Source organism: Macrosteles quadrilineatus, unplaced genomic scaffold, assembly GCF_028750875.1.
Source record: "Macrosteles quadrilineatus isolate MER2022 unplaced genomic scaffold, UCM_ALF_1.0 Scaffold_2__2_contigs__length_208266976, whole genome shotgun sequence".
Classification (NCBI taxonomy): domain Eukaryota; kingdom Metazoa; phylum Arthropoda; class Insecta; order Hemiptera; family Cicadellidae; genus Macrosteles; species Macrosteles quadrilineatus.
In genome coordinates, this window is record NW_026542595.1 from 47,260,770 (window position 1) to 47,281,134 (window position 20,365).

Genomic DNA, 20,365 nt, shown 5'->3' on the forward strand with positions numbered 1-20,365 from the left:
TTCCTTAAAATTAATTCTTCTTATCTTAATTTATTTGATATTATAATTCCACATTGCTGTTATAACCTATAAGTCTAAATGTGGGAATAAGTGGAACATCTTATGCTCCATGCTCCAGGCTCCCTCCTCCATTCCCAACTTAGGCTGGTCCAACAGAGCACAACAGAGCCAATAATCAGCTCTGACCCCACAGAACCTTTCCTTGTTTTCTTAGTTTTGCCAATGAATACAAAAATTGGTTTTACTACTTAGCTTACTCTCAGCAACTAAGCTTTTGAGGCTGTAGGTCTGCATTCTTGGGGAATAGTAAATTAAACACATATTACAAATTATATAATCAACCTTTGTCAAATATATTTAATTTAAATAAAAGTGAGTCAACAAACCTTTATGTGATGCAATTAACTTAACAGCACTGCAGATAAAATTTTAAAATAACAACACTAAGTTCAAAAAGCTAATACAATAGATACAACACTAGTCTGCAGGTACTGTAACTATACATGGAACAAGTGAGTTAGTGGTAGAAATACTCTACTATCGATTGGATTTTATTCTTTCCTACAATAATCTAAAAAGCTTAAGATAAGGAAACTACAGTCATACAAACATCATTTTTAACAATGCCTGAATGTAATCTATGTGAATGGGCATTAAGTTAAAATGTATCTTTATTCATGTTTTATGATGCCTTTGCCTTCAATCTTTCAATCTACAATATTGAAAATGTTTGTGTGGCTGTGGCTAGAAATTGGACTGTCCACATTTTTATTTATATGTAATTAGCTATATGTCTTTGACTGATAGCTAAAAAAGTATGCAGCTTAAAGTAGCTTGGAGTTGTAAAAACAGTCTAATAAATAGCATGAACCGAAGTATCACTCGGCTTTCTGAGATAAGTATTTGCATGTGACGCACTATGGGCCGAGTCCGAGAGATATTTGCGCCTCCCTCTCTCCCCTTCCTTGAGGGAAAAATTGTTCTCTTCCTTGTAACCCCAACAAACCCACGTAAAACTTAGAAACCTCTTGCGCCCCTAGGGCCGGTAAGCAGCCCTCTATGTAAAATACCAGATCAGCTGATTTATGACTATTCTCTCTCTCTCTCTCTCTTTCGAATATTAGCTCCCTTTTTGCTTGCCAGTGATGCTCATGCAGACAATTTTAGCAACCTGTAGAAACGTGTATTTAAATGAAAATAGTACCTATTATCATTGCCTATACACTATTATTTTTTAGACTGTGGCCCAACTCTAATGTTTAGCAATAAATCAACTTGGCTGACAAAATTAACTCCGATACTATCATAAATAAAAGTGCAATTTGCCAGCACTTGTATAAATACCGTATTGGGTTTCTAAGCAAGCATTCCTCCTTTATAGTCATATCATTACACAAAACACAAATCCTCCACCCTGCACTTTACCAAATAGGCCCATATTTTCAGTCAAAGTGTAAGTAAAAACCTGATAGTTTCTCTCTACTTTTCAATACATATATATAGTTCGTTAGTGTTTAAACGCTATATAATTAGTTGTTTCTGGTTGTTTAAACATGCAAATTTCCAAATGTTTAAGAATATAATCTTCTGTTATTGCTTATAAAAAACTGTAGTAAATTTGCTTTGAGCTGTTTTTTTTTTTTTTTTTTTTTTTTTACTTTTGCAGGCTAAGGAAAATCTTAAAGGAATATTAAGACATAGCTTAAATTAATTATCTACCAAATTTATTGCTTGGATACTTTTAGAATAGTTAAACAAATTTCATTCAAATCAATAAAATTTAACCAGCTTCACTTAAGTGTACACATATCAGTACTTTATTTTAAAGTAATCTAAGGCAATAAATACAAGCTATAAATGTAAAGCTGATGAAATGGATCTTATTAATAATTAATAGGATGTCCTTTATTTTACAGTACTAATGCAACATGATATAAATACATTTACACTTTTACAGTAAACAAAGATTAAAATCTAAACATATAAAAGAAAATTGATGCCATGAACCAATGAAAAACGGTAAGAAACCGGTAAGAAACACAGGTCTCATGATCACACGCTTTAAACATTTACGTTCCACGGTTGTGCTACAAACTTGTGGTTTTGTAAAGGCAGAAATTTATTATTGTATTAGCTTGGCTATAGTAATTGTTAAAATCAAAAAGAGGTAGCAAAGTCTATGAAGTATTGATGATTTCCACTCTACTAAAACAACTGGTATATTATACTTTTTAATGGTGAGTAGTCTGGTTTACTTTTAACAAATAAATTGTGTAAAGGCCTAATAATAATAATAATAAAAACACTTCCAGAGTACATATGTAAAGGAACTATTTTATAGGATTGCCTGCAAGGAGATAAGGCTTCATGTTCATGTAACCTTACTAACAGCCCAGTCGCCCAGTGCCCAAACAGTATAAACATGAGATCTGTTTATCTTAACATTTAGAATTTATCAGTATAGCTTATAAGTTTACAACCTAATGTCACCAATATTAATTGATATAAATTAATTTTGATTATCTCAAAATTCTCTCTGGGAGCACAAAACTTGAGATTCGTAACAACAAATTTTCTTGCAATATAATTCAAACTATTCACTATACCAGATACTTTGAACGGGGTAGAGGTTGAAGAGAATTAAGTGTTTCTTGATTTAAACCTACTTTAAGAATAGTAACAGAACATAGTACCCATGGAAGTTTTAAAATTATAAGAATAAGAATGTTCTATAGGTATTTTTTTTCACGTGGATTGTTTTGTGCTCCATAATGTAACTGTATATCAATTAATTATTAGGACTAACACTGATAACATCAAAATAAAGTCACATTTACCGTAATGTATCACATCGTCATTAATGTTGTCATTGGTGTTTTATTGAAATGTACAAAACTGTTGATATGATGGGGGATCACAGGGGTCATAAGTAATAAAACATACAAAGTTTTCCTAGCAAAGCAATGTTAAACCTACAAATGGCAAAAGTTTGTACAAGTAATAAATATAATAATTACCAAGCACATGTCCACAATGGCAGACAGAAAAACTAAGCCAGTATCAAGGGAAATTCTGACACTAAAACTTTTACACTAGGTTTTTGGAGTAACAAAAAAATCATTTTTAGTAGGAATTGCAAAGACACAAATACACCACATTGGTTGTCAAGCTTCTTAAACTACCTAAACAATAAAGGAAATACAATTTAACTACTGTAGCTGATATAGCTGACACTCTGATAAAAGTTTGATTTATTGTCGGTAATAATAAAACCATACTATCTTATGCTTTGATCCAGTGAGCTACGGAGTACAAATAGTCAGATTTAGTTATCTTTGGTCACAACATTGCTATTAATTGCTGCGGAAACAGTTGTGAGGAACACTTGTCACAAAAATAACTTGACTCGGTATAACTTTAAAAACTGAACAAATCATAGCACAAAATTGAGTGATAGGTTACTTTTGACTTGGCTACATGCACCCTGCAGCTGATAAAAGTCCAAAATCAAACCATAGAGATCAAATTTATCTAAAAGAAGTGTAATAAGTGTCAATTTGTGGTCCTTCTAAACAATTATGAATGTTATAACCTAATTTTAGAGTTTCTCCTTGGTTTTACTTAGCCAATCAATAATAAATGTTCAATGGGAAATAGAGTGTAATTCATCTTGGGTCTCTCGGAATTCTGAATTCTGATTGTCTACTTTAACAGTAATTAATCCCATGTTCATATTACCAATTACTCTACCCCTTTCACTGGGATTCCTCTAACCAATGGCTATTTATCAATTCATCCTAGTTTAGTGAAATTAAATTACCATTTGATTTTTTTTTTTATTGAAACTGAGGTGCAAATTCAGTTTTCCGTTAAAGCAGTTTTTTTTAATTCCTCTAGCAATAGGTGGTAGTGATCCCCACATTGAGAGAAACCCAATGAGGCCAAAGTATTTATTATTATACTACTACTAGATATTTTTTTTTAATCCCTAGAAATAAATCCTGAATACTGGGTACTTAACTATGAGCAAACTAGTAATCTTAAATAAATTCTTTATTTTAAATTATCAACTAGCCACTTAAAATAGTCTTACTCTGATCTGTGGTAAATTTAGTGATTTTTATTTAGAAATAACACCTATTTTTAGGATTAAAACTGAAAATTCACATTACAAGAGGAAGAGTTTAAAATTGTTAACTTTTTAAAATGATTATAAGTTAATTTAATTAAATAAATAAATAGAGACTACTTTTAATATACTAAGAATAATTAAAACACGGTACGGTCATGAAACAACTGTTAGATTATTATTCATCACTTGTTAGCATTGAAACACAACTACTTTATGAGTAATATTAATTACAACTAATTCAAGCTATGGATGGAATTATTAAACATTTACAACAAAGTTAAAACTTAACTTACAAAAGCCTACTTACAAAGTTATTATACAAAATTATAGTAGCAAATACAATATTTTTTGTAAAATTCATCTATCATACCTAGGACCTCAACCATTTCGATGTGTTAGAAAGAACAAAAAAACTGTTGTAAGAACGTTACAATTGAGAAATATAAGATGTACAGTAGTGATAAACCCAATTAATGATTGTTTGTCATTACTCTAAAATACCAGTGTGAATGTGATATATGGTTGTTCACTTTTCCAAATATATCATCTTAGTTTTATGCATTGTAAAAAATATGAAATTTGTTACTTATTTGAAACAGAACGTGAAATCTTTTATTTTATTTTTTACATGGTTATTCGTTGTTAACCAATTTTGTGAAAATTTGAAAAGAAAACTATTTTGGAAGTTGGAAGAAAAATCTGTATTAGAGCATCAAGCATTGCTGTTGATATTAAAATTTACAGTATTAAACCATTAAAAAAACTCATATGACATATCAGTAAACCTATAAGGTAGAAGGACTGTAGTGGCCACTGTGTTGTCTTCTTTTATATTAATAAAAGTGGTTCTTAGTTACTAGTAATGATAACTTTAAATTCTATTCTTACTCTAGTCTAGATTAGAGGGTGAGTTCATGTATTAAGTAGAAATTAACCACATTGTCTCATTGTCATTGAGGGAGGGATTTTTAATAATGGTGTGGTGCTATTTTTATGTATTTTTTGGATTTGTAACAATAGAGTTTTTATAAAAATTTTAGAGTTTGCGATAGGTCCTGAGGTTGAAAATTATACAAAAATGATTGAATAATAGGCTACATAGGTCCTAGAATGCTATTAACATTGATAATGAATGTAGGTAATCTAAAGTCAATGCAATAAATTAACTTCCTAAAGGTTAGGTATTAAATACAAACAGAGTGGAAGCATGTGGGTTTTTGAAAGCCAAATTGCCCTGAATGTTTCTATAAAGCAGCCTCATTAAAATAAAAGAGCAATTTGTATAATACACTTAGTTTAACAACAAAAACAATATTTATCATCAACATAAGATGTTTTAAAACGTCTTTCTTAGGTACATAGATAAAAACCGTTAACATTGCCATAAAGACTCTCAACACCTGGGGAGTAGAGGAAATGTGTAAGTGGTGACGTAGGTACTGTGACTGTGTCACTAAATTTGAGGTAAAAATAAAGTCAATTCTACTTGCTTGATTTATACCACTCACTCATAGGCTTTACATAGTCATATCTCCACCTTTTTAAGTGAGTTCTTAAATTAGTTTGTCCGTCCCGTCTACAGCTTACACTTTATGATATGCAACAACATTCTCCAGAAATGGTTTTGTTTCATTTCAGAGTCTTCGTGTCAATGTTACTGATTTAACTGTCTTCTAAAATTACGATAATTATAATTAACACTCAAAATATGTCAGTTATTTAAAATATCGCAAAATTAATCTGTTGGTAGTAACCATAAAGCACAATATCATTTTTAGCTCGTACACATTCATTCCCACAAACACTAACATACAAACGCACACAACACAAGTATAGAACTGACAATAACACTCTTACAACTAGGATTGAAAAAATATATACAGTTGTGTTAGTGTAGGAAAATAGCAGAGGTATGGCAAGGCATCTCATCTATGAGTAGTTTCTCAGCTACTCAGGTAACACTCAAATGCTTTAAAACATTTCTGTGGACTGATAGTTTTCATTAGTTTTATATTTACCAATATCTTGTGTTTTTTTAAACTACTTGTAGCAAGGATCTTTACAAAACTGAAGGTATGTTAAAGTATTATTTGATATTACATTACTTTAAACACTCTGTTAAAATATCACTCAATAGTGTTCCTATTGTGAATGTGAACAATTACAATTTAAAATTAACTCACTTTCTAGATCTACATATTCTTGGAGTTTTTCTTTGGTTGACAACTAAAGTAATTGTATACTCAATTCATTTGTTCATACTTGACCTCCATTTGGTTGTTGAGGAAAGGATAAATAACAAATGAACAAGTGAAAATAACACTCATTATCAACAATGGCAGTGATTAAATAGGCAAAAACCCAAACAATAAACCAAAATTTGATGGATATAAGCATGAAATATAGTTTCATGATGTTTTGACCTTCTTCTCAAATGGATTTTCATACTATCTCAGGTGGGGTTTTACTGGCACGTTAGGTATGTGCTAAAAACTAATAACTTCCTGCAAAAAGACAACTGATGATTTTGCCAAACCACCTGACTTAAAATTTATTTTACATTTAAACATATTCTTGCATCATAAAGCAACAACTTTTGACTAAAAAATGCTAAAACTGTTAAAACTATTGCACATCTATATTTTGATATACCTACTGTAGAGGATTTTTGAGGTACTCTTTGTTTAATATCTACAACAAATTGCCTACAGTGTATTTTAAAGGAGGTTTAACAAAAAAGAGCAATGAACTCAAAGTATAAAATCATTTCGTAATTCTAGGTGACCTGAACTAGAAGCAAGCCGGTGTTACGACTATCATCCACACGCCTTGAGATCAGATCGGTCAACAGTAATAAGCGAACCAGTGTTAACAGGAATGGAGCTGTTATAACACGCTGGCCCCAATAGCAGACATGGCCAGCACCATGAGCAGTCCGGGTGCTATTGTCGTGGAGGCAGGATTGCAGATGTCACCCTTGCAGGCGCAATACAGCATCTGCACATCGTGGGTCCCCGACCTCCTCACGCAGGACTTCTCTTCTCTGTCGGGGTCCTCTATGAATCCACAGCTACGCACAACTCGGATCTTGCCATATACTGCAACAGTCAAGGAGTAAGATCTATTTGAAATGTTGAAACTATATTTATTTGAGTGGTTGGCTATCTACTTTTTTGTTTGCTTGAACAACATTCTCTAGTTACAGTAGGTGGACACAGATACTAAGGGGCATTAAACAGGTGACGCACTCATATTTGATCGATGAATAATCCCTTACTACCTTGTTTGAGGTTTGAAGTAAGACAGCACATTGTTAAGAGCCTTTACACACCTAGGTTGAATAGAAAGAGAACTAATGCAAAATAATGGATTCAATTAACTAACTGCTTGCTTGACCAAGCTTATGGTTTTCTAGAACCAAGTTTGGTATCCAAATGCTAGACGAGGGACTAAGATGCATGCAGTTAAGTTTTCTAAACTATCCTAGTTATAGCTTGCAAAAATATGTTGAAAGTGACGCTTTGCAGCCTTTGCAGCTAAAGACAGTTGACAAACTGAATTTGGAATTGAAATAGAACATCTAGTCCCTCTTCCATAGAATTGTTGTGATTTACATGTGTTTTTTTTAATTGGCGCTATAAATTTTTGGCGCTCTGGGCTATAGCCCAGTCAGTCCATACACAAAGTGGGGCATGTTTAGAGATTACTAAACAGAGACCCTTCACCTTATTGAATAAACTATATTACTTTATGATGATGGACAAAGGACATTAAAGTATTATATTTTAATTTTAATACACGGTGAATGGGTTCTCAATTCAGGGTGGGCTCGGGATCACCGGGTTAAAACCATAATATATTACACATTGAATTTCCATTGGTGGTTGGCAGGACAGAAGGTCTATTATACTGAATACTCTAACCAGCTGGGCTTTTTTCATTCCATAGAATTGCTTTATAGTCGTTTCAGTTTGAAGCAGAACAAGGAATGTGTACTACTATTGTATTTTTACACCTGTGTGTGTGTGAGAGAGAGAAAGAGAGAGAGAGACAGAGTTCTTGTGTACAGTAATTGCTAACCAACTGGATGGTGTGTTGTTAGGTAGGTCTAAATGTTTTTTTTTCAGTTTATTACATAAGTAACATAAGTATAAGAGCTGCTATTTGCTGAAAAATTAAGCTCATCAACTGGCAGCCCTGCTTTTACTACAGAACATTAAGACAACGATTCATAAAATACCTTTCTGGACATTCTTGCGACAGACAGTGGGCTCCATGTATGGCAGGTGCTCTAGGGGAGGCTGCATGGAGCAATTAATCTTCCCCAGACTGTAAGGGTCGAATGGATCACCACAGCGAGGGTCATAGGCAGAGTTGCAATGGTAGCAGATGATGGACTCCACACCTGCACAACATCAATGTGATCAATGGATCGTTTTGAAGAGTTAAGGTGGGCACTAACTGAACACACAAGGATCAAGTGCAGCCATCTGCTGAGTTTGGCAAGGAAACCTATGTGCTTAAAAGAGTCACATTGGTACAGACATTATACTTTAATACTTTTAATTGAAATGGCGACCATTTGAAGGTAGGTACCAGTATTTTAAGCAAAGTATGAATGGAGATGAGTGTAGGATGATTGACGAGATCTTGTAGTCTTGTTACTGACTAAGGACGTGTTCCTTCCTTAGACAGGACTGTTTGTTAATTAATAGTCCATACAGTCAATGGCAACTAAGGGAAAGGGACATACAGTTTATAGCGGAATCTGAACCACATTTTTGCCTTAATACTACAGTCTTATTTCTTGACATGTAGTATTGATAAATCATAACAATATTTATATTACGAAGAGAATTTCGTAACCACATAAAATAAATAGGCACTCTGCACCTATCACAGGCATTTTGTTTTGTCCAAACCATCTAAGTTCACAAAACTTCCTTGACTTAGTTATTTTTATTCGGCCAATTATAATGTTATTTAAATGTTCGTTGGCAAGATAGTTCAACAAATGTTAGTAACCAGAAGAGTTTTATTGTTACAGAGAAGTCGTGCGGAGGGTATCTGATCTTTTGCGGCTTCTCTCATCCGATTAACGTGTCTGCATAACTCCAGTTACTGCCAACCCTACAAAGGAACTGGCGCACACACAACTGTAGTTTTTAGAAACAGTTTAATATATAATGTAGATCCATACGATGCTGACAAATCAGAGCAAGTGTATATTTTATGACTAAGCCGAGCAAAGGACGAATGTTAGAAGAATGAGATGACAGCTTTATTACTGACTATTGTGACTGTAATCAGCTGGTTCTTTGGACCATGGACAGCTGGGTTAGTTGTGAACATTCACAACATTTCAGAATTTTCAATTTTATCAGATCAAACTTTTTGCTTTTTGAAGTTTTTTATTCTGTGGTAAGCACTACAGAATACTTTTAGCATCAACATTTTTTTAAAGGGTATATTTATAGGTACATCAATCTCAATTAGATTATGCTTTTGGACTTTTTGTCATTTCCAATATTAATAGCTTGCCTGATCCCACTATAGCCTGCCTGTTTCCACTATAGATTGCCTGTTCCCACTATAGCTTGCCTGATCCCACTATAGCTTGTCTGTTCCCACTATAGCTTGCCTGATCCCACTATAACTTGCCTGATCCTACTATAGCTTGTCTGTTCCCACTATAGCTTGCCTGATCCCACTGTAGCTTGCCTGGGGCAGACCTTCCCTAATCCCCTCCAGTCCTCCTTGCTATAGTTTATTAATTTTTAGTTAATTTGTTCTTTTCCAAAAATTTTTCATATAAATTAAGTCTCTGCCGGACAGAAAAGTTTATTCTCTCCTACTGCAGTGAATTTAGCTAGGAGCAGCTGTTTCAACTACACAAGTTGGTTTTATGATATTCAATAGCATTAAAAGGTTATAAGGTTTACTAACAGGGTGCAGCACTATTAATTCTTTTTGCGTTTATGACAACAGCTAATTTGAACCAAAGCAGCAAAACAAAAAGCTGTGAGAACTTAAATTTTTTCTATTGTTTAGGTGCAGTGGTAGAACATTATGGCTATAGTAGATGCTATACTATAGTATACCGTAAATTATAGTAAACAAAATTTTCTTAAAACGTGTCCTCTGCCTTTGCAAATGCAAAGCATGACTCTCTATAAACTATCATAGATAATAGTGGTATTAGTCTCTAGGTTAACAAGTGGGTAAATTCGTAGGAATGGAAGTAGCTTAATGCTGTCACAAGAACAGAGCCAAATAAAATTTTTAAATTTGTTTAGTTTTTTTTAGTTTTTTTTTAATACCAAATATACCAAAAGCTTAGTGAGCTGTTTATTGCAAAATGGCCCTAAAACTAAATCTATCTACAGCAAAACATATTTATAAAAATACCATTAACTTTTTTTAATATTAATGTTTACGTTCGTTATAGTCGTGACAGAATTTTGTGTTTTTCCATAAAAGATGCTGTATTAATAAAAACCACCAAAGATATTGTGTTACCATAGACATTTTATGAAACTTCAAATGGCAATGAAATAAACAAAATCAAAAACATTCGGAAAAAGAAAAAAAATATTATTAATTCCTTTTCTTGAAAACGTACGTTTTTAAATTTTTACTCACCTACAGAATCTGATTTTTTAAATTTCTAGATATACTTGATTGTGAGAACAGAGGAATGACAAGTAATTAGATGGAAACAATTCTAAATTGAAAAGAACATATGTTTACAAAGAAAAGGCAGTGCTCTAAATTGATATTTTTTAACAATTTAAAATCAATAGGTTTGGTACCTACCGTACTCATAGTTTGCTGATACAGGCAAGGTGACAAAGTGTGTGTGTTTAGTGAAATGTCAATAAAGCTTAGTATGAATTCAGTAAATTACCCAATTTTAATCCAAATAGTTCGGTAAACAGGACAAATTGAAGCAGTTTACTCCATAAGGATAATAGCCTAAGAATTTTAAATTCACAGGTTTTGTAATTTCCTCTGTAGCCTTTATAGGCTTATAGCAGGTTTCAACACTAAATTATTTTTGTAAGCTCTACAAGATGGGAAGAAAAGAAATAGCAGCAAAGTTATGGTTTGAGGTTCAAAAATGGTGGAAAATCTATTCACCCCATATAACCCAGTTCCCAGTTCCCACACAGTAGTCATAGTCCCACTGCTGGATTGCAAAGCGATTGAATAAATGTGAGTTTACATAATTGTACCAAATTTAATCATAATCGGATGTTTTTTACTCGAGTTATCGATCTGAAGGACATATGTTTAGCCTGTTATAAATAAATTTGACCGGATATGGTCCAAAATCCGGTCCATCAACATCAAAACAAAAAAGTTGATCGGTCCTGGGTCTATGTCTATCGTGAGACATGCTATACTATATGTAATAACGTCTTCCTTATATGGAAAACTCGCTAATAACACTTTCTTGCACATCGTACATCTCAAAAAGATGTTAGCCAAGACCGGGACGGACGTCACAGCAGGGGACAGACGATGACGTCAAAGTGACGTCACGACGCTATCGACCCCAGTGGGAGGGGGGGGGCTCCTGCCTTCCCATGAATGCTATCACCATATTATGTAACATTAACTTTAGCAATTCCTCCCCTAAATAGATTTTAACAAACAAATCCAATAATCATATTCTATTTTTAAGTATCTAAGTAGGCATACACAATACACTTTATGAGTTAGATCATAGACTAAGGAACTCTATTGTCTGTGGTTAGATATAAACGCTAACGAAAATATTTGAGTTAACACAAATTTCACTGTTCCGTATTCAGCACGAATAGGCAATACGTGGTGCACCATCAATGCATATATGGCGATGCATCGATGGGAGAGCAGCTTGATGAAGAACAAATTCACCCTTTTATAATGATTCCCAGTCAGGCCTTTGTACTCTTACTCTATAAACTATAATGACTCAATGACATGTTGCATGACCGCACCACAGAGATCACTCGCACAGTAGGCCTATACATGCGCTTGGAATCCAAATCGTAAATTATTTTATCACATCCTAGGACGTAAGGCTCTAGCCGGGAACTGCACACACATTACTGCAGGCTAGTCCTGGGTGGGTCATAGAGCCTTGGAGGGTTGCGGTATTATCACATATGTCTAGATAAAATCCATTGGTGATTGGCTGGTTTTGTGCTTGGGACCTCGGGGTCCGAAGCCCCGCGATATACCACCAGGACCAGTTCGCACCTCTCAACCGTACATTGCTACAGGTTTCGTGTTGAAATCATAGGTTTGACGCCACAACTGTATTAATCTTAAACCAAAATAACACTGAAGTAGGTTTTACCATGGTCAATGGTTTTACATAGTAATTATTTGTTGGGTATCCATCAATACTTGCGGGAAATTAAAAAAAAAGTAACAAGGTTTGAAGTGAAACAGAAACTACTATAGTAGAGAATTAAATATTAATAATGTGGTAAGTAATATTAAATTCTTTCCCCGAATTAATTGACACGTGAATGTATCAAAGCTGTTATATTTGTTAACACTGTACTAATTTCCATGCGGGGCTATGTACCAATATGAACTGAAAATTGTATGGGACACACGATCTTTTCAATTCAATTCAATTCAATTATTTAAGATGGGGACGCCACTATGTGCGTATTTTAACCCAAATATGAGTGAAGGATGAGTGTAGGATGAGTGGCGCGATCTTGTAGTCTTGTTAGTGACTAAGGCCGACATGTTCCTTAGACACAGCTGTTAATTAATAGCCCATACAGCTAATGGCAACTAAGGGACCTACAGTTTATAGTGGAATCCGAACCACATTTTTCCTTGTAATTTACGAATTGGTCTAATTATCAGGATAATACTGCGGATAGTCGTAGTACTCACTAGTGCGGACGTTAATCCACACCAGGGAGCATCGCATCCACAGTGCATCCCTATAAATATCCACAATTCGTGACCTCCCAGTAGCTGGATTACAGGACGACGCCACCCGTCCCAGTCTATACTAAATTATGAAGGCAATGTCGGGTGAAGCCGACGGGGAACAGGTAGTAGTGTAATAACATTATAATGCAAAACATATGCATTGGCAAGCATATAATGGGTTCTTTATTACACGATTCCTCCATGTTATCTTCATTACTCTAGACTACCGGTAGATCAACTTTAGATCAAATCGGTTTTCTTGATCGATCTAAATGTGGTTTTAATGTTTATATCTTTACTGTCCGTGTTAATACTTTAATAGCATAGACAAAAATAGGAACTAACAATATATGAGATATAATTATTTCATAATATACATCTCAGTTACCTCTTATAGAAAATATGTTAAAGAAAAAAGCTATCAGGCATTTAAATTCAATTAATAGGCAATATAAATAAGACTACGTTTAATTGAAGCAAACTGCTGTAGAGGTACAGCTTTATGAAAAAAAGAACTAGAATACTGTAATTTCTTTTTAGACAATTAATTGTCAACCACCTTTCCATATAAAATATAGATAATTTAATTGACAAATTAAAAAAAAAATCGGTATTTAATTATTGAAAAAAACTATCTTAGTTGTTTTCTCATTAAGAAATTTGTTTTAAGTCAAATACAATATAAACCAATTTAGGTTTTTAGTCAATTTCCCATACAGGGAAACACTATTACTGCGGGTCTTATGGTAAACCTGGACCCGGGACCGATTTATTTGTTTGTTTTGATGTTCTCAGAGGCCAAAAACACAGTTGTACAAAACAAACTTTTTTTGTATTTGTCTACTTTACAATCTGTTCTTTAAATATGTTGAACAATAAGTAAATGCCATATAACCTCAAAACTTTGGACATCCAAGGGGAGTAGCCCGAGAGGAACTAACCCGAGGGAAGTTAATAATGACTTAAGTTAATAATAAGGGAACTCAGGGACCCGACCATCAATGACATTTCTAGATGTGGACCATTCATTGTTGTGCTTAATTTTGGCTGTATCGGTTTTGTATTTTAGTCGTGACAGACAGACGGGCAGACACCACTTCAATTGTATAATAATATAGATAGGTAGATAGATAGATAAATGATTAACTGTTGTAGTTTGCTTGTTTATGGATAAACTGTATTTCAATCACATTTGCAATTTTGTTTATTTCATACTAAAATAAGCTATCCAAATTTCTATAAAAACACAACTCATTACCTCCCCTGTAACAGCAAACCTAAGTACTCGTTAAAATTAATGTTATTTGAATAGGAAATAAATATTACGATTTTAAAGGAATATTTTAGTAGAAATTCAGCTAGGTAAATGGAAATTCGCTTAGTGTGCAGGATTGCTGCGGCGTGGTTATTTTTATTAAATCAGCCATTGTTAAGTCATTTACGTTATAACAATTATAATGGCTGCTATTATGAAAAAAAAATTATTAGCGAATTACCCATATACGGAATAAGCTAATACCGTAGTAGGCCTACTCATGGTAAGACCTGGACCCGGGACCGATTTACTTTTTCGTTTTGAGGTCCCTAGAGGCCAAAAACACCATCCGTTCAAATTTATATATATATATATATATATATATATATATATATTTATTCATTTATATATTTATTTATTTATTTATTTATATATGTGTCCGTTAGCGCGCTAACTCGAGCAAAACTCATCCGATTTTGATGAAATTTGGTACAAACATGTAAACCTATGTTTATTCGAACGAGTTCGCGAACCAGCATGATCGGACTATGGGAACAAGTGTTTATGGGGGGTTTTATGGGGTAAAAATTGGTTTTTGCCCATTATTAACCCTAAAAACTTAAAATTTAACATTTTCTTTCCAACCCATTTTGTAGAGCTTAAAAAACAAATAATTTAGTATAATGAAGCGTTATTATGCGCCTAATGGTTACGGAGAAAATTCTAAATAACTGTAAATTTAAAATTCCCATGTTATTCTTATGGAGAATAAGTAAACTGTTGTAGTTTGCTTGTATATGAACATATTTTGATCAAATTTGGAAAATGCATTCATTTCATTCCAAACTATTAACATTTTACAAAAAAAAAACAAACATTTTTACCTAAGTAAACCTAAGTACACGTTAAATTAATGTTATTTAAATAGGCCTAGGGAATAAATGTGATATTTTTAAAAGAGACATTTTTGTGTAAATCCAATAAAGCAAATGGAAATTCGCTTAGTCTGCAGGTTTGCTGCGGCGGGGGTATTGATTATTTTTACAAGTAGGCCTAGTATTTTGCTATTTCAATTTGACGTAATTTGTAAATTTCACAAATTGTATAAATATGCCCGGTCCAGTTTGTAACCAACTTATGAGAGAGGTCTCATACTGCCTATCATTTGACTTCTTGGACGAGTGAAATCGTATAGTATAGCATGAAAGGAGCACAAGGAGTTACAATCTATTTCTGCAGTACAGTAGTGCCAATGTTCTCTGCTGTTTGTGAAATCCAGTTTGTGTCGACGCAGTTGTGGAGAGATGTCAATGTTTCAATCTCCAGCCCCGTCACCATCTCCTGCCATTTCCGCCGTAATCACTTCGTCCGTTCATCGCCTGTCTACCACCTCGTTCCAAACACCTTTTTATGATAAGGGAAAAGGGACGGCCCCTTTATTCGCTCTTACCGTCATCGTTGTATAAGGGGCTAGACTCTACGCTATTGTTGAAAATTACTAAGTAAATAATCTACACACTACACACACTCACAATACTTAAATGCAAAAATGAAAAAGTAAAATGTAGGTTATTCGAACAATTTCAAAATTGAATGCACGCAAATGTAAATGTTGTGGTAGGTTCTGATTAAATATCTTCTTAATATTAAATTGATTTAAGAATCTTTTTCTAGGCGTTGTTTCTTTGTTGTGGCATTTCAGTTTAAAAACTTAACGTGGCACGAGCCAGGAGCCTCTTGCGAGATAAGTATACACCCCTCCCTTGATCGACGGTGTTACGCCGTCATGTGTACAACATTGACGACGGTTGAATTGCGGACGGTTGGCGGAAAGTGGATTAGGGATAGTGGATGGATTGTGGACATTTTGACGGAAGGTTGATTATGAATTGTGAACATTTGATGGAAGGTGGATTATGGGGCAGTTATTGCATTGTGGACAGTGGGCGGGTTGGGAGTAGTGGACATGAGGGATTGGTGGGAGGTATAGGGTTGAAAGTGGATTGTGGACAGTGGATGGTGGACGGTGCACGGCTTACCATGAAAAGTAAGGGCGTAATTGGATCTGCGAAGCCTCCCTATCCACCCTCCACCGCTCCAATTAAAATGTATCTCGAGGGTTTTTTTGTTAAAGGGAAGAAACAAGATAAAATAAAACTCAATGAGCCACTTCCACGGTTGTATGATAACGTGACAGCCTGAGCGATAACAAAAGCAGGGACTTGTAAATATAAACAACTCATTAGATTTAATAACTTAAAGAATGTTTCGGAAAAACGTTTTTTGATGTGAAAGGTGTAAGTTCGGCCACGTCCCATATCACTGACTTGAAATTAGATGAGATAATAGTAATTTAATGAAGCAAAACAAAGTATGGTAACGTTTGATCTATAATATTAAAACGAAACAGTGTTTTTTTTATTTCACGATTCTGAATCAACCACTCGACGGATTTTCATGATTTTCGTGTTGAAAGAAAGATAATTTTGAGAACTAGGGAATGTCGAAGCCATAATTTTAGTTTAGGGTCCCAGTTTTTTGGCAATTAAGTTTTAATTTTTTTAAAGTCTAGCAGCCGACGCTAAGATTCTAAACTAGCTTTTGGCATAAAACAATTTGTTTAACATAACAGCTGTAAACATTCAGCTTTTGTGTCACAAATTCAGCATTTGGATAAAAATGTAAAGACTTACTTAGGGTTGACTTATTTATACTATGTGTAATGCTAATCATTGATACGTTCAGTTCTTCTGTAAGAGGATGACAGATTAATTAAATATGCATAAAAAAATAGTAGGATGTTCAAATTATTTTTTAAAGCAATCTTTGTAATCTTTGATTTGTTTTAGAGCAATATAATTTGTTTTAACTAACAGCTGGTTAAATATAAACTATGGTACTATGATGTTATTTTATTTACTCTTATTTTGTCATTGATTATAAGAAATAAGTAAGATTAGTAGAGTTAATTAGACCACAGTTTTAACCAAAATTGATTAAACCACGGTACAAATCGAGGCTCTGTATTAATAAAAAAGGATAAATGAAAATTATTTTACTGTTCCACTTTTCAAGGAAAGATTAGAAAAATAACAATGTTTACATGTTTTATTTCGTTATGGTAGCTTTTTGTTTACAATTTATGTTTGTCTGCTTTAACTTTGTTTGAATTAGGCCCGGAAATATTGAAGTCATAAAACGAAGATCAAGAATAATCAGGAATCACGATTTTAAATTACCACCACAACCTCAGCCGGGTTTTATACAAAGATAAACAGATGGATGACATAGATTGAACACAACGTCAACATTGACCTAGGATACTGCAATTAGATAAACCATCCTTTTATGAAATCGTGTTCAGTTGTGGTTACGTTTGGGGGTGCCTATATCAGCGCCCCCAAACGTAAAAATATCACTTTTATTTCAACTGTGAATATATTGTAGTTTAAATGAACTAATATGGGAAATTACGATGTACATTTATTCAATAAGGGTGGGTAATGATCAAGGTCTCATTAAAACCGCAAGAAACTTTGTCTTTATATGTGTGTAAACTAGCTGATCTGATTTGTACACGGTTTTAACTGACTACTTAATTCCCGTAGGACGGGCTAACACCTCGTTGATGTTTAAAAATTGTTTATTCTAGATTCAGAGTGGAGTGGTCGAATCAGGATAATAGAGTTGTCGAACTGCAGCTTGCCTTTAAACGTCAGCCACTTTATACTAGTGAAACGAAGCAGTATTTCCCGAAGGTATAAACATAATCGCGTCGATAGCTGCGAGGAAGAAAAGGATAGTTATTGTTTCCCCAAATTGAAGTCTGACATGACGGCAACCACTACAGTAGTCACGCGCCGATGTTCACACATACAGTACATTGGAGCTTCCGGATCCTCATTGCACTACTTGTAAACGTGACGTCACTAGGCACAGTGCAAACTTGCCGTTTACATTTGTATTGTACAGCCAGGGCTATTGTTATTTTAATTCCCGCATCGTGCGCACACAAATAATTCACCAGAGTTGAAATTCCCTAAACTCAACAAATAAACTAACAGAGATCTGTTTCCTTCGGACTTCGAACCTTAAACCTGCATTATTATTTGCGTCGAACAAACTCAATAACTTTTTAAAAACATACTTGACCTTGGAAATTAGTCTTTTGACTCTAATAAGAATTTCTTACAAGCAGATTTTCTTTTATCTGAAGCTTATTTACTTCTTATCTGTCAGTTTGAGGGTCGGAGGTAACATTTAAAGGGGGTTGGGGGAGGGTTGTGTCAATCGATGGAGGTACCGCCGCGTGCCGCTCATCCAACATTCATTGGCTTCGATCACGAAACTTGACAACTACTGTACACTATACGAAACTACTACACTGACTCGAGCTATTTCAATTGCCACTTGAAATGCAAAAATGTTTAACCCAGATCGAGACAAAATTTTAAACTTTATTTGACAATAAAAAAGAATCTTAACGTTTCTAAATATGACCATGCTGTACCACACATCCATAAACAAATTATATGCATCATGTTAGGAGTACACATGAAGACCTCTCGGTGTTCTGCGTGAGTATGTTGTCAATACTGTATATTTTTTATCCTTATTCGTTGCGGTGGAGAAACATGAGATATTTGGCTGCCAGTCTAGTTTACTGGAACCCTTGCTCGAAATCGAGCAATTGTCAAGTACCTGTATTACTATTTTAAAACTAATAACATACTTTTCAATGAATTGTAAGACTCAACTAAAAGCTTATCTTATGTAACTAATGGAAATAATCACGCTGTTCATAACAGTTTGACATAATCAACATTTCTTGTAAATGATTTATACATTTTCAGAAGCTAAACTTTTTTTAGTGTTTAAAATGTGTTCCGACTCACCCATAGCCGCATAAAGTTGTACATGTTACTTCATGATTGATACTGTAGCTTACATGGTACCACCATTGTCGCCAGTATGTTTACAAAATGCACTACAGTATTATTATTACATTATTTTATCATTATTAAATTTGATTTTTTATATTTTGTTATTTTATGAGCAATGTTAGCTAGTGTATGCTTGTATGCTTGCTTGCACAAAGATCTCGAAAACGGCTCCGACGATTTCCTTCAAACGTTATAAATACTTAATTTCTGGCCTAAACGTGTTAATACAGTTAAAACTGCTAAAAATCTAATTACGTAAAAAATAAATGAAATTAAAAATAAAAACTTTTTAACATTGGCCTTACGGGTTAATGTGACCTAGCCTAACTGGGCGTTGCTTTTCAGAACATGTTCATGCTACAAATCAATCGTCTGTGTTGGCTGCGATGATGAAGTAGCGGCAATGTAAGTCGGTTACATGTGACCTAGCCTAACTCAGTGGTGCTTTGCAGAACATATTCATGCTACAAATCAATCGTCTGTGAAGGCAGCTGCGATGATGAAGTAGCGGCAATGTAAGTCAGTTGCATGTGACCTAGCCTAACTCGGCGGTGCTTTGCAGAACATATTCATGCTACAAATCAATCGTCTGTGAAGGCAGCTGTAATGATGAAGTAGCGGCAATGTAAGTCAGTTACATGTGACCTAGCCTAACTCGGCGGTGCTTTGCAGAACATGTTCATGCTACAAATCAATCGTCTGTGTTGGGAGCTGCGATGATGAAGTAGCGGCAATGTAAGTCAGTTACATGTGACCTAGCCTAACTCGGCGGTGCTTTGCAGAACATGTTCATGCTACAAATCAATCGTCTGTGAAGGCAGCTGTAATGATGAAGTAGCGGCAATGTAAGTCAGTTACATGTGACCTAGCCTAACTCAGTGGTGCTTTGCAGAACATATTCATGCTACAAATCAATCGTCTGTGTTGGGAGCTGCGATGATGAAGTAGCGGCAATGTAAGTCAGTTACATGTGACCTAGCCTAACTCGGCGGTGCTTTGCAGAACATGTTCATGCTACAAATCAATCGTCTGTGTTGGGAGCTGCGATGATGAAGTAGGGGCAATGTAAGTCAGTTACATGTGACCTAG

General features: G+C 34.4%; 1 protein-coding gene across 1 annotated transcript in view; it reads right to left on the reverse strand.

Moving 5' to 3' along the window:
- Positions 1-322: 322 nt before the first annotated feature.
- Positions 323-20,365, reverse strand: part of LOC128985851 (uncharacterized) — a 28,468-nt gene continuing 8,425 nt past the window's right edge. Inside the window, exons 2-3 of the mRNA XM_054405794.1 lie at positions 8,373-8,537; positions 323-7,230 (exon numbers count right to left, since the gene is read on the reverse strand). Coding sequence (XP_054261769.1) covers positions 7,019-7,230; positions 8,373-8,537 — 377 coding nt within the window. The 3' untranslated portion in view covers positions 323-7,018. The remainder of the gene's footprint in view (positions 7,231-8,372; positions 8,538-20,365) is intronic.